Raw genomic sequence first — 15,918 nt, forward strand, 5'->3', positions numbered from 1 at the left:
AAAATGACCTGGGCAGCAGAATGAAGGGTGGATGGGGAGGGGGGAGAAACTGGAGGTGGGGCGATTAGCGAGGAGGCTGGGGCAGTAGTCGGGTGGGATATGGCAGATGCCTGGACCGGACTGTTGGAATGGAGAGGAAAGGATGGGTTGTGGGTAAAGAGCAAGGGCCTGGTAGTCAGAGCTCCTGGGTCTTAATCCCTGCTCCACCACCTACCTGCTGTGACCTTGGGCTAGTCAGTTAACTTTTCTGAGCCTCAGTGCCCTCATCTGCAGAATGGGAATTCAGTACCTGTTCTCCCTCCCCTTTAGCCCTACTTGGGACCCCCGAATATCTTGTTTCTACCCCGGTGCTAAGTACAGTGCTTGGCACATGGTAAGCGCTTAAATACCACTAGTATTATTATTGATAATACTACCAAAGGTTATTTGACCCACACTTGTTTCTCAGTAGTGCAGACACGAGAGAGACAATTAGGCGGGGAATTTCTGCCCATAATTAACCTACCCTCCCAAATTGAACCATTCTATAATGGGTCAGGTTTTGGTCCCACTCTGTTCAAATGACTTGTAGGCATAATTGAACATCATCAATAACTCAGTTCTCTTTTTCATGAAGTCCGCGCACCTTTACCTAGAAATAAGTTCCACTCTGAGTTGTTAGTGCTATGTCATTTTATTTTAATACTCTTTAATGTTATTTGACACTGTAATGTCTTTTTCTTATATGTCACAATGCACGTTGATAAACATGCTTCTGAAGGGACACAACCCGTAACGATCGAGATGAAGACTTTACAGTTTTGACTTTCTCGTTCTGTTGGTCACTTATGTATTAATATTTGACAAAACTCCCAATTGGCATATAGGATGTACATTAGAGTAGTTTTCTTTGGACTTTGAGATTAAGGATCACTTAATTATGGTATTTAAATGCTCACTTTGGGCCAAGCACTTTAACAAGTGCTGGGGAAGATACAAGATAACCACGTCCCACATGGGGCTCACAGTCTTAAGTAGGAGGAAGAACAGATATTGAATCTCCATTAGGCAGGTGAGGTAACTGAGGCCTAGAGAAGTTAAAGACTTTCCCAAGGTCACATAGGCAAGAAAGTGGATGAGTCAGGATTAGAACTCAGGTCCTCTAACTCCTGGGCCTGTGCTCTTTCCATTAGGCTAAACCGCTTCTCCAAGATCACTCGTAAAAAATAATTTGAAGAATTAGAGGTGTCTCTATTAACCCGAGCTGAAAAGTGGATTAGAATATTAATTTATCTTAATATTTCAGGGTGCGCATCATCTTCTAACTTAGTATGGTTAGAGGAAAATCAAGGATGCTCCTCACTCCCTGAGAAGTTAGTAACCATCTTATATTTTTAGTGAATGAAATGTTTAGATGTTGTTATTCTGTGAAATGCTCTGATGACAAGCGCTTCAGAAATACCAAGACAGAAGCTTAGAGCCAGATGGGCTGAGATTGTGCTGATGGAGTGATTATAGGATGCACAAGCATCTGTCCAGGGGAGAGCCTAAGAAAGACTTTCTCAGGCAGTCAGCTCTTCATCACCCTGCTTTCATGTGCTCATAAAACTTCCAGATGTCAGGAAATTGTCATTATCTCCAAAAATGTGATAGTATTGATTAAGCGCTCAATATGTGTAAAGTAATGTACTAAGCGCTGGGAAAAAATACACAGCTGGGAATAAGAGGAGAGCCCCTTGAAGGCTCCCAATCTAGGACTATAAGGGGGGAAGAGTGATCTGGAGACAGGTGTGTAATAAAGACAAAACTCAGAAATATTAATTATGGTATTTATTAAGCATTTACTGAGTACCAGGTACTGTACTAGGTGGATACAAGCTAATCGAGTTAGAGTCCCTGTTCCACGTGGGGCTCATGGTCTCAATCCCCGTTTTACAGATGAAGTAACTGAAGCACAGGGAAGTCAAGTGATTTGCCAAGGTCACATAGCAGACAAGTGGAGGAGCCTGGATTAGAACTCAGGTCCTCCTGACTCCCAGGCCCTTGCTCCATCCACTATGCCACGCTGCTATGGCTAGAGGAGTGACAATTCAGGCTTCTTGTGGGTCAGGGACCAAAGCACACCTGTGGATACAGCGGCTGCCAGCCTTCCTGAGGTTTCGCGGCGGCTTCGTGCCGCGGGTGCCTTTCTCTTTCCTGCCGGAGAGGTGCAGGACAGGGTGGGACGGCGTCTCCTCGGTGGCGCAGAGGAGAGCCGGGACGGGTTTCTGGGGAGGCGGGGCGGCTGCCCGTGAGGAGGGTGAGACGCTGGAGTCGCCGTTGTCCTGCACACCATAAGCCTGTCGGGAACAGGGGCCTCGGGGGGCTGCAGGCGGGAGGTGCCAGTTCCCATTTGGGTACAGTGGATAGGGGCTCAGGATGCTCAGTGGCTGTTTCTGTCCCTGCAAATGTGGATCATAAGCCGAGCGTCCTGGTTGTGTTCAGTCGATCTATCCATGGTATTTATTGGATGCTTAATAATGGTGTTTGTTAAGCACTTAGTATGTGCTAGGCACTGGGGAGCGTACAAGTAAATCGGGTTGGACAGTCCCTGTCCCACATGGGGCTCACAGTCTTAATCCCCATTTTACAGATGAGGTAACTGAAGCACAGAGAAGTTGACTGGCCCAGGGTCATACAGCAGACAAGCGATGGAGCTGGGATTAAAATTTATGACCTTCTGACTTCCAGACCCATTCTCTATCCACTACTCCAAAATAATAATAACTGTGGTATCTGTTAAGCACTTACTGTGTGGCACTGGATTACGCTGCTTACCGTGTGCAGAGCGCTGTACTAAAACTTGGGAGAGAACAGTAGAATAGAGTTGGTAGACACTTTCCCTGATCAACAGGAGCTTTTGGTGCAGAGGGTTGTATTGGTGAAAGCCATTATTCATTGTCTTTTAACAGTTATGGGGTATGGGTTATATAGGATCAGTAATCAAGCACTTACTATGTGCAAGGCACTGGGAAATTACAATAAACAGACATGGTCTCTGGCCTCAAGGAGTTTAATTGGACATTAAACTGATTTGGAATTTCAGAGACAATATGCTAGCTTTTTATGGCGAAGGCATGTTGAGAAGGGAATAGAGAGCAGAATGTGAAATTGTTTAAATACTTTTATCAATTTCATATTGGTAGCAATGATATGGATCCCAAGTATATAGTCTCTTGTCAATACGATCTATTTGACTCTTCTCCCTCTGTTTCATTCCTTTTCACAACTTTCTCTTTAGCTTTGAGTAGCAAAATCTGGAAAAAGGTAGCTAGACTCGTGGATTTGAACTCTGTCACGGAATTTCAGGAATATCAAAGGTCGCGCAATAATTTCCCGTGTGGCAAACCAGTGTGGGATAGCTGTTACTGGAACAATGGAATGGCGTTCCAAGAATAAAGAGAGCCACCTGGTTGAGCACACTAGAAAGTAATCCCCTTTCCCCCCGAATCTGGCTTTCCATGTGACCGTAGTTTATACTTCCAAACTAGCTGGGTAGAGCAAAGAAGTGTGTTTCTAGAATTTGCCGTGGAAATGATCAAGAAGCAGCTGTGTTGCCCTACCTAGGATCATTTTGTTCAAAACAGTTTGGCCCCAAAAGTTAATCGGGTGGGAACTTTTCTCCTTTCAAAATGTACCTAGTGTAAAATCGGATCTCAAATGATCCATGTCTTCGAACCATACAGAGTGACCTGTCTTTTTCCGTGGTCTGGATGAGGAAGGCTGTTTCCAAATGATCAATTTGCGTTAAGAATGATTCGAGTTGACAGGCTGGCCGTATTCTTATTAGAGCGAATGGCAGACGTGAACAATACCGGAGCCTGCTTCGGGGCGGATCTGCCGCAAGAATGTAGACTCAGTGTCTGAGAGAAATGCGTCTACCTGTGGATTTTACAGTTCTTCCTGAGCCATCTTAGTGCGGGTTTAAATCCAGGGAACGTTGGCGTAGCTTTGTGTCCAGGAGTTGTTGGCAAAGCGACAGTGCATAATGGGGATTACTCAGAGCATCGCGGCTGAGAATATCTAGATGAGGTGCTCAGGCTTGGAGAGAAATCTCTCTTGGACAAGAATCGAGTGATAAAGAAGATTTTTAATCTAGACACACTCTGCTTTTTTCAGCCTACAACACAGCAGTCGCCTCAGGATGAGCAAGAGAAGCTCCTGGATGAAGCCATTCAGGCTGTGAAGGTCCAGTCGTTCCAGATGAAACGATGCTTGGTAAGCTGTTTGGCGGAATACTGTTTTTTGCAGCTCTGATGTACCTGAGTTTAATCCGATTGTCCGTTTATCTAATGTTGCTGTTTCTGGTGCATCCGATCGATTCTGAAGGTGGGATTCTTCGGACTGTCCTGCCTTCCTCTGGGTTGGAAAGGCAGGATTCTAGCCAATAAAATGTTGTCAGATTGCTTTATTTACTTTTTGCTGGATAAATCCCAAAGTATTTTCTCGATTACAGTTGGGGATCTTGCAGATATTTTCATGTAAAAAGAATATCACCCCTCTCCTCAAAGATCTCCCCCGGTTACCTGTCAACCTCCGTATCAAACAAAAACTCCTCACTTTTGGCTTTAAAGCTCTCTGTCACCTTGCCCCTTCTCCCCTCACCTCCCTTCTCTCCTTCTACATCCCAGCCTGCACACTCTGCTTCTCAGGTGCTTACCTTCTCACTGTGCCTCCATCTCACCTGTCCCATGTCCTACCTCCTCAAATCCGCTAAACGATCATTCTTCCTCCCTTCAAAGCCCTACTGCAGGTGCATCTCCTCCAGGAGGCCTTCCAAGACTAAACCCCGTTTTCCTCGTTTCCTCTTCCTTTCTGGTCACCTCGACTCACTCCCTTTGTTCTCTCCCCCCCGCCCCCCAGCACTTATGTATATATTTATAATTCTGTTAATTTATATTGATGCCTGTTGACTTGTTTTAATGCCTGTCTCCCGCGCTCTAGAGTGTAAGCCTGGTGTGGGCAGGGATTGTCTCTATTGCTGAATTGTACTTTCCAAGTGCTTACTTAGTACAGTGCTCTGCCCATAGTAAGCGCTCAATAAATACGATTGAATGAATGTGTGTGTGTGTGAGATTTAGGATAATAATAATTGTGTATTTAAGCACTTACTATGTACCCAGCAATGTACTAAGTACTGGAGTTGATACAGGACAATCAGGTCTCCCCATGGAGTTCACAGTCTAACTAGAAGAACAAGTATTCCCCATTTTGGAGATGTAAGAACTGAAGCACAGAGGAGTTAAGTGACTCGCCCAAAGTCGTGCAGCAGTGAAGTCAGGGGGGCTGGGACTAGAACTCAGGTCCTCTGACTCTAAGGCCCCTGCCTCTGCTCTTTCAGCTGGCCAAGCTACTTCTCATGTATCCGTCAATCAGTCATTTATTGAGCACTTACTGTGTGCAGAGCATTGTACTAAGTGCTTGGGAGAGTACAATATGACAGTATAACAGATTTGGCAGACACAATCCATGCCCACAACAAGCTTACAGTCTAGCGGTAGTGAAAGCTGTAAATTGCTGAGAGCTGCGAAGGTGATTTTCTAGATCTCCAGTGAGAGAACATTGTACCCTTTTGACTTATCCTCATTTCTGCCTATTCGTTGCATAATCCTCAATTCCTACTTGTACAACACGCCATAGAATTTAATAAAATTATCTTAGTGTTACACACTCCACTTTTTTCTCCCATATGTCATGGTCTCTGCATTGCTGAGTCTCTTACATTTCAAGGGTACACCTGATTATAAAACAAAATTGGTAGGAGTGGGTTTCTTTTGGTGGTACTTCCTCTCCCCTTTATTTCTGTATAGGATCTGATAGAACTAGGTTTTTTAACCTCTCCAATGCTGCGATACTGCTCATAAGGTTTGAGGGGTGGAACTGAGTGTAGTAATTTCCACTGAGAGACTGGAATCTGCTGTAGGGCCACAGTGCTGTCTTTACTCTATCCCAAGTAAATGCACGAAGCATCTTATCAATATTCTTTTCTTGAAAATATAAAGTGTTGTTGATCAGTCAGTGGTATTAATTGAGCACATAGTGTGTGCAGAGCACTGTATTGAGCGCTTGAGAGCGTATCATACGGCAGAGTTGGTAGACATGTTTGTTTCCTGCCCACCTGCTGGTGTATTGTTCTTAGTTCTTAAATATTATTGGAGAAAGCTAGTTCACAGAGAGGGGGAAAAAAAGAATGCTTACATTCTATAAAATCTTTATCTTTTTCAAGTGAGTGACTTCTCATAAATTTGCTTAAATCGTTTGCGTCAGCTGCCAGTGCTTGTAGGAATGTATTTCCCTGAATTGTAACGTACAGTTGAAAAGCATAGAGCTGTTCTCTGATGCTGAGAGCTGTGAAGATGATTTTCTTGATCTCCGATGAGAGAGAATCCTACCTTTTGACAGGCCGTTTTAGGGCATCGCTTTGGAATAATTGATTTGTCAACTCTCTCTCGAGTGGAGGTAAAATGTGAATTGGAGGGCCCCTAGGGGTTAGGTAGATGAGGGTTAGAACAGGAAACTTGGGAGTACTTGGGTATATTTAAGAAGACCTCTTAATCTCTATAGCCCTCCTCAGGAATTTTGCATAAATTGTCCTGAGTAGAGATGGAGGAGCCGGAGCAAGATGTATTCCACCAGCAGGGGAAGAAGGCAAAATCATTTAAAATTAATTTAAACGGATTAAGAAAATGAGTCTTATTAATTTGTGTCAACGGTCCTCCTTTCAAGTAGTACATAAAATGTAATTACATAACTTCACACTTTGGAAGTGTAATTAAATTCACATTAGTCCTCACTATTGATTCTTCTCTTTTTTCACTCTAGGACAAGAACAAGCTCATGGATGCTCTAAAACATGCCTCTAATATGCTCGGTGAACTCCGGACTTCCATGTTGTCGCCAAAGAGCTATTATGAACTTTGTATCTTTTGAAAAGCTAATGGTTGAGTGATTGGGACCATAATTCCCATTTGACAAGACATCTCCATCTCCCTTGCATCTCTGCTCTTTCACTTTCCCAAAGTTAGGTTGATGGCCAATTTCTTATTCAAAAGGAAATTAGATATGTTAAGTGGAAAAGAAGTCACTAGTGCATTAGCGTCATTTCTGATTTCCAGACTTACCATATAAGTTCCAAAATTTTGTACTTATTTTTCAAGGTCTTAAAGCTATGTTCAATTTGGGAAATTCTTCCTTAGTAAGATTCTTAGTCTGTATTTATTAAGACATAAAGTTTCTTTAGAAATTGTGCACAGAGCTTTAACCCTACAGATCTCCTCTAACTGGCTTTTGTTTCTTAAACCTAGAATTACATTGAGGATCCTGTAATTTGATTTTTAAGTGAGGAAAGCCTAATCAAGGTAGCTTCATTAAGTCACGTTCTAATGTCGTCAAAACAGCTCCTGCCTAATGCTGGGATTGGGTTCTCTTTCTTTGTAATCCTTAATTATATGATAAAAGATATGGCTATTTCTGATGAACTGCACTACCTAGAGGTCTATTTGACAGATGAGTTTGCCAAAGGAAGGAAAGTGGCAGACCTCTATGAACTTGTTCAGTACGCTGGAAACATTATCCCAAGACTGTAAGTAAATAAGAATTGTAGAGGTTATTTTCAGAAAATGGCTCGCATCAGTTTCAGGTGTCACTTTGACCGTCTAGAGCACTTGTTGATGATAGTAATACGTACAGCTCTGGTATTCGTTAAGCAGCTGCTGTGTGTGTGCTTAATGAATACCAGAGCTGTACTTATTACTATCATTGAACACTGTTATAAGCACTGGGGTAGGTACAAGATGGGTCGATCCCAGTCCTTGTACCGCATGGAGCTTATAGTCAAAGTAGGAGGGAGAATAGGCATTAAACCCCCATTTTACTGTTGAGGAAACTGAGGCATAGACAAATTAGGTAACTTGGCCAGGGTCACACTGTAGGGGCATGGCAGAGCCGGGATTAGAACCCAAGTCCTCTGACTCCCCGGCCCATGGTTTTTCCACTAGGCCGTGCTGCTCCTCGGAAAGAAGGTCTCTCCTCATTGCTTTTAGCCCAGTAAGGTTATATAATTCAAATTAGTTTTGAGGATATCAGCATTATTGCTTTCCTAAGTTTTTGAAAATCCATTGAACTTGAGCATCTAATTATTGTTATTTTATACTGTAGTTATTCTCGAGAGGTCTTAACTTGCCAAAAGTACATTTTGGAAATAGTTAAACATTGATATGATGGTAATAGGCTTTTAATGCCATGAAAATTGCTTCTTTGGCAGAATAGTTCAAACTATGGCCAGCTAAATATTTCCTAGGGTTAACGTAAATCCAAGACCCATACTCTTTTATACCCAGTATTGTAAGAAAGCTAAACTTGACCCTCTCGGTTGCTTTGCGGTTACCTCTTTAAAAGGTCGATGCTCTCAAGTTTTCTCTTCCTTGAGTTTTGCCTGCTGTTTGGTGATTTGCCAAGGATCTGTGATGGTGACCTGTCCATTGGAATATTTGACAGCTAGTTTCTAAATGTTGAATAATTACATATTTTTTAAAAAAACATGAAATTGGGAAGGGAAACCTTTACTCAAAGCTTTGGTTCAATTTGTATTATTTAAAAGGAACATTTTAAAATTAGATATATATCATTGCTGACAGGTATCTGGGAATACTAGATGGAAATGAATTAAAATATGTGATAGAAGTGAAGTGCACTCCAGGATGCAATAATGCTATGATGTGATTAATGGCTACTTAGCCAAATACCTATCCGAAGCTTACTTTTTTTGGTAGTGTAGTGCTGTAGTCTTTCATTGAATTAACTTAGCATTCCGTGTCTATTTCATGATATGATTTCCTTTTCCTTTTACCTATTGGGCTGAAAAAATAAACTGCAGCACTAAATCCCCAAATCAGTGGTGGGAGATTGGTTTTCGGTCCTGTTTATCACTCCAGTATGACAAGGTTCCACCGTGGATGCTAATCAGTAAAAAGGCTGAGATTTAAAAATTCTTAATGTTGATTTTTAATCTTATCCATGTATTTTTCTCCTAGCTATCTGCTGATAACAGTAGGCGTTGTTTACGTCAAGTCATTTCCTCAGTCCAGGAAAGATATTTTGAAAGACTTGGTGGAAATGTGCCGCGGTGTACAGCATCCTTTAAGGGGTCTGTTTCTCCGAAACTACCTTCTTCAGTGTACCAGAAACATCTTGCCAGACGAAGGAGAACCTACCGAGTAAGAGAAACAAGTGTTTTTCTTGGAACTGTTTGTTTTCATTGCATTAAAGGGCCAGGTTCTGGAAAGGCTTTCCATTTGTCTGGTTGTCATCTTTATAGGATAATCTACCGAGAATAAACTGAGACTGTTAATAAAGAACTCTGTTCTCTCAGGGATTGAGATATGGACTTCCCAGAGGTGGAGAAGAGCCTCTGACTAGCCTTGCTGTGCTTTTTGCCGAGTTTCAGCCACTGAATTGCCTCGCTATCAGGAGATCCCTCAACTTTGGGGCAGCATAATCCTAAATCGGCTGCCCTGCTAGAGAGCGATGCACTCTCTGGGCTGGAAATGTCCATCAGTCAATCAGTGGTATTCTTTGAGCCCTTGCTCTGTGCAGAGCACTGTACTAAGCACTTGGAAGAGTACAATACAAGAGAATATGTGGTCACGTTCCCGGCCCAAAAATGAGCAGGAGCTAATTCCACCTTCCCTAGCCCTTTACCTGGGGTACAGGTGAAGAGGGCGCATATAGTCATCTCCTTTCCCCTGCTACAGGGTGATGGAAGATACCATCTGCACTGGGAGAGTGAACTCAAATGCCTTTCTTCTTTTTCCCCACTTCTGTCCTGCTTTGACTCTGTTGTCCCATCATTTGTAAGCTACTCGAGGGCAGGGAACGTATGTGCTGCTTCTGCTGAACTCTCTCAGTGCTTAGTTCCACGCTGAACAAATATCATAAATTGATGGCTTAAGAAACTCCCCCAAAGGCTGAAACTGCCAAACCAAGAAGTGGTTGATCCCTAACTTTTTTTTTTGGTGGGGGTCAGGAATTACAACCTGGACTACTCAGTGGGAAGGCCATCTTGTTACAATAGATCTTTGCTTTGAAACAGTACTGAGCATTTAATTCAGCCCTTCACATTTTTGCCCTTAAGGGATAGTAAAATTGACCCTGGCCATCTCTCAAGTGCCTGCTGAATTGTTTGTTTTTGCTAAGAACTGTGTGCTCTTTTGAATTACTAGCCTGTTTGAGTCTCTGGTCACTTCTCCCGAAAACTGCCATAGCTACTCAAAGTAATTTGAAAACCACATTAATTGGGAGGGGTGGGGCGGGGCGGGGGGGAATTGGAGAGAGAGAAAGAAAAGCATGGGGAGGGGTTTTAAAAGTGTATTGCTAACATCATTCAACTGTAAAGCTTTTTTACTATTTAATTTCAGTGAAGAGACAACTGGAGACATCAGTGATTCCATGGACTTTGTTCTGCTAAACTTTGCAGAAATGAATAAACTCTGGGTGCGAATGCAACACCAAGGACATAGTCGGGATCGAGAAAAGAGAGAGCGGGAAAGACAGGAGCTGAGAATTTTAGTGGGAACAAATTTGGTCCGCCTCAGCCAATTGGAAGGTGTAAATGTGGAGAGATACAAACAGGTTACATTTCTTTTTATTTTTCTACCTTTAAAATTGTATTTTATATAGGATGAAGTGTAAAATGCAGTCCCATCTTTTCCTTGAAAAGCACCTACATTGCAAAGCATGACAATTTATTTTTCTATAAATCTGAGATAGTTTGGTCTGTTCTCATTGTCTAGAAATCTTATGGGGGGGGGGAACTTGTTCTAGCTAGAAAGCCTGTGGAGTCTCACCTGTAAACTCCTCCTGGCTCACTCAGTAAAGCGTATGGGTGAGTTTTAAGAGGCAAGAATGGCTTCATTTCTGCCTGAAGCAATTGCTATGAATTCCAAATTTGAACCCCCCCCTCCCCAAGTTTGTTCAGTCGTATTTATTGAGCGCTTACTGTGTGCTAATACTAAGCGCTGGTAAAGTACAATTTAACAGTAGAGTCAGTCCCTGCCCACAACGGGCTTACAGGCTAGAAGCGGGGAGACAGGCATCAGTAGCGTTCAGTTCTGGGGCCCACAGCGGTTAGGAATTCCAGATGCATCCACAACCTACTCGGAGCTGGGTAGGGGCCGCCGGGGGCGAGCACTTCTGCCATTGGCTGGAGTTAATCATTTGGAGGATTGGGTCTGATCCCAGCCATATGCTTTCCCCGGGCTTAAAGAGAGCGAGGAAAAACATCTGGGCATTTTAGTGTTCATTTTTCATAAGATAGTTTGCGAGTTCTTGTTGATAGATTGCAGAGCTCCTAAGGATTTTGAAAGAAATGCCATAATGTCTTCTGTACCCTTCTCATCGCGTCAGATCGTCTTGACTGGCATTTTGGAGCAAGTTGTGAACTGCAGGGATGCTTTGGCTCAAGAATATCTCATGGAGTGCATTATCCAGGTGAGACGTAGGAACGTTGGAAGCTTGAAATTTGTCCCATCGACACCCTTCGGTAGTGACCATGATTTTATAGAAGAAATACTCTTTCCTTGCAGCGCTCTCCTAGTCTGGCTACTCCTCTTTAGTCCCTTTCACTGGCTTTTCTTCCCAGGTTACCCCCCCAACAGGATATCCAAGCCTCTGTTCTGGGACGTGCTTAAGAAGTTGATCCGCTAATGGCTTTAGATACGATCTCTTTGCAGATGACTCTGACCTCTCTTGCTAGCCTGGACCTCCTAACTCCTCTGCAGTCTGACATTTCTTCTTGCCTTCGGAAAACGTCTCCACACAGATGATATTTGTTTATTATGACAGTCAACACCACCATCTTTCCTGTCAAAGGCCACAGGCATATTAACCTTATCACCTCGCTCTCTGAAAGGACTCTCCTCCCGCACTGGTGTTCCCCAACACTCGGACTTGGAAGGCAGTCAGAGATGGGGTAGACGGATTTATTGGCCAGCTAGCGGGCCTTGGGGTTGAATGGAAGAAGCAGGCCGACCACATAAACTGCCCCCTCGGACCACCAGCAGCCAGCCAGCAGGATAGAAGAGCAGGCCCACCCAGAGAGCAGTTCACAACCTCAGTACCCCCCCGCCCCCCCCAACACCATCTTTGTTGTGCATGCAACACTTCACCTTCACATCTTGCCACTGAGCACATCCTCATCTCAGGTCTTCCTTCTGCAGGTAGGGTCTTAGTGATTTCAGGCATTAAGCCTCATTGTCCCCCTGTTAAGAGCTCTGCAAAGCAGTCTTTTACACCTTGTGTCTCCACTTGTGGAGATGAGTAGGCCTGGGCCTTCCCTCAGGCCAGGATTTGGGGAAGGGTCTCTCAACCCACCAGAGTGATCAGCTTCCTGTCGACTCTCAGCTCGGGCAGGTGTCCTCACAACATTCTGGACTGCCTGTGATGACTTCCTCAGGTATTAGCGAGGGCTTTTCTGAGTGTTCAGTTCCACCTTTGAGGTCTTCAAGGTCTTTTCCTGTGAGAAAATGGGCAGCGCGCGTGCGCGCGCACACACAGCCACTCACCCGTTCCCTTTGGGGATGGTCTACACTGTCTTTCAGATGTCACGTTCAGTCTGCTGCTAATCCTCTCTATTTTTCCTCTATAACATGCCTCGTTCAAATGGCGACCACCTGGTTCAGGCACTTGTCGTATTCCAGCCTCCTCACTGATCTCCCTATTTCAAGCTCTGCTCCTTTTCAGTCCTTACTTCAGTCTGCCTGCATGTCATTCAATTTTTACATTCATGTACATTTATGTATTTTTCTAGTTATATTTACCTGATGTCTGCTATTAATTACAGCAATCAATCATTGGTATTTCTTGAGCTCTTACTATGTGCAGAACACTGCACTAAGCGCTTCGGAGGGTACGATACGGTGTTTCATGCTCCCCTCATTCTGTCATATTTCTTTCATTCAGTCGTATTTATTGAGCACTTACTGTGTGCAGAGCACTGTACTAAGCGCCTGTGAACGGTTTGTGTCTGTCAATCTCCCGTGTTAGACTGTACACTCCCTGAGGGGAAGGGTGCTTACTCTTACTCTTAGTAGCAGTGACAGTTGTGGTGTTTGTTAAGCGCTTACTCTGTGTCAAGCACTGTTGTAAGCACTGGGTTAGATATAAGTTAATCGGGTTGGACGCAGTCCCTATCCCTTTCGGGGCTCACAGTCTAGGTGGGAGAATGGTTATCGAACCCCCATTTATCAGATGAGGAAACCAAGGCACAGAGGAATTGAAGTGATTTGCCCAAGGTCCCACAGCAACCAAGTAGCAGGGTGGGGATTAAAACCCAGGGCCTTTGATTCCCAGGTCTGTGCTCTTTCCACTAGGCCATGCTGAATTATCTACATTATTAACCTGAAATAGAGGTTGGTTGGGTCTGAAAGGTTTTTTGGAGATGAGTGATGGTTAGACTAGAGAAAGCTAAGGAAAGCCCTATAGTCAGAGTTGTCCCCAGCTCCTTGCCTCTCCCAAATTCTCCTGTGCTCCCTCCGGGCCACCGGAAGCCTTTTGCCTTGTAGATTTGGTAATCTTATGAGCCGTGATAAGTCTTATAAGGGATTCATCTCATTTTTGAGCTGCTTAGTAACGAAAGATCTGTGACTTTCAGGTTTTCCCTGATGAGTTTCACCTCCAGACCCTGAACCCTTTCCTGCGGGCCTGTGCCGAGTTGCATCAAAATGTAAATGTGAAAAACATCATCATTGCTTTAATTGATCGGTGAGTATGGTCATTATTCCAGTCACCTTTTTTCTGCATCGGAGAACCAGCTTCTCTGGATTTAGAACAATATCAGGTCTGCCCATACGATTGTGTTCTAAGTCCAGAAGGTAGAAAATGAATCAGTCCAAAGGAAATCTGGTTTTCATTTAAAAAGAGAATGTGAGTCCCAGATCCCTTTGAACCATTAAACATAATAATAAAAATTGTGGTATTTAAGTGCTTACAATGTGCCAGGCACTGTACTAAGCACTGGGGTAGATACAAGATAAATGAGTTGGACATAGCCCCTGTCCCACATAGGGCTCCTAGTCTTAACTGAGACACAGAGAAGTGAAGTGACTTGCCCAAGGTCATGCAGTAGACACGTGGCGGAGCTGGGATTAGAACCCAGGTCCTTCTGACTCCCAAGCCCGCGCTCTTTCCACTAAGCCACACTGCTTCTCGTGCTTTACACTGCTTCTACCAAACTTCCCCATGCCCCCAGATTCAGTGACCAAGATTGGTCTAAGATTTGGGAAGGAGGAAGGGAAGCAGTTTGAGCAGATCTTACGCAACTTAGCCCATCACCCCTTCCTTAACCGACTTGTCTCGAGCCTCAAACGAGGCCCTGGGAAAATGTTTTTTGTTTGGACTACGGCTTTCACCAAGAAGATGTTAGTAAGAATTAATTCCAGTGCTAAGTAAGAAGAGTTAAGAAAGCTGTGATGTAATTACAGTTTTACTGTTTGCCCAGAGCCAAATGTCAAACCAGTTCAATGGGCCATTTTTGAAGACATCTTTAATTATATGTTCAATTTCTGATTTAGAGGTTGGTGAAAACTATGAAACTTGCTCAGGCCTGCTCCAAGTGTGAGCTCAGAAATCAAACTTGTTTTAGGACAGAGCTCCCAAAAGCTACCTTTTTCCTTTAAAAACACACTCATCCATGCTTGTTTTTTCCTTTACGAGTTTTTTTTTGGGTAGTATTTAAGTGCCAGGCACTATATTAAGCGCTAGGGTAGATACATGGTAATCAGGTTGGACACAATCTGTCCCATGTGCAGCTCACAGTCTTAATCCCCATTTTACAGATGAGGTAACTGAGGCACAGAGAAGTGAAATGACTTGCCCAGGGCCACTGCAGACAAGTGGTGGGTCTAGGATTAGAACCCAGGTCCTTCCGATTCCCAGGCCTGTGCTCTATTCACTAAGCCACTTGTATCTATAGTTACCATGCCAGAAGTTAGCAGGATAACCCTTTTATTGCAGTTACAGCCATGTTCTTTACCAGTATAAATTCACAAGTCAAGAAATAATTTGTTTCTGAAAAGAGTTGGAAATTTAAGAAGTGAAGCTGACATGGTGCACTTTCCTTGGATTTTAATCAGGTAGCCCAAACTACAAACATAGCTCTCGATCTTGTAGGAAATCAGTAAATTAATTGAATTTAGCTGGATTTAGTGTGATTGGTTACTGCAGCCTTTTTAGAATAGAATGGACACCTGGCTGGGAGAGCTCATTAGAAGATGCGGGAGTTGAAGCAGAGAGGAAGTATAACCTAATCATATATAGGGTGTTGAGCAAAGTAGCGTAGAAATCCCTTCCAAGAGCAGACACTCAGAGCTGATTATTCTAGAGTTGTACCAAATGCAACCTTTCCTTTCCTTTTGGTATGACATATGTGACCTTTAGAGCTTCTTGACCTTCTTGAGATTTAAAATAGTTTAAAAAACTATAGATAATAGAAGCCCTCCATATTCATCCATTAAAAATTGGGTTTTAAACTGCTTACAGCAGTTTGATTGGAGTGCTATTCCTTTGATTTGGCTTGTTTCCCTAACGCTATCTTTGTGATTTTTTTTTTAATGGCATTTGTTTGATATTTGATATTCGCCCCAAACCCAGAACACTGAAGTACATATATTTAAATTATATATTATAAACTGCTTATTTGTTCACAGTAATGTCTGCCTCCCACTCTAGACTGTAAATTCATTAAGGGCAGTGAACGTGTCTGGTAATTCTGTTGTATTGTACTCTCCCAAGTGCTTAGGGCAGTGCTCTGCACATTGTAAGCACTTGATAAATACCACTCATTGATTTTTGCTAAGTGCTTACTTTGTGCCAGGCACTGCACTAAGTACTGGAGTAGAGAAGCAG

At 43.3% G+C, this 15,918-nt stretch overlaps 1 protein-coding gene across 1 annotated transcript in view; it reads left to right on the forward strand.

The window, feature by feature from the left end:
* Positions 1 to 15,918, forward strand: part of VPS35 (VPS35 retromer complex component) — a 39,182-nt gene that overhangs the window by 5,685 nt on the left and 17,579 nt on the right. The window contains exons 2-8 of the mRNA XM_029075461.1: positions 4,138 to 4,236; positions 6,841 to 6,937; positions 7,477 to 7,600; positions 9,051 to 9,233; positions 10,434 to 10,647; positions 11,422 to 11,505; positions 13,667 to 13,776. Coding sequence (XP_028931294.1) covers positions 4,138 to 4,236; positions 6,841 to 6,937; positions 7,477 to 7,600; positions 9,051 to 9,233; positions 10,434 to 10,647; positions 11,422 to 11,505; positions 13,667 to 13,776 — 911 coding nt within the window. The remainder of the gene's footprint in view (positions 1 to 4,137; positions 4,237 to 6,840; positions 6,938 to 7,476; positions 7,601 to 9,050; positions 9,234 to 10,433; positions 10,648 to 11,421; positions 11,506 to 13,666; positions 13,777 to 15,918) is intronic.

This window comes from Ornithorhynchus anatinus, chromosome 11, assembly GCF_004115215.2.
Source record: "Ornithorhynchus anatinus isolate Pmale09 chromosome 11, mOrnAna1.pri.v4, whole genome shotgun sequence".
Classification (NCBI taxonomy): domain Eukaryota; kingdom Metazoa; phylum Chordata; class Mammalia; order Monotremata; family Ornithorhynchidae; genus Ornithorhynchus; species Ornithorhynchus anatinus.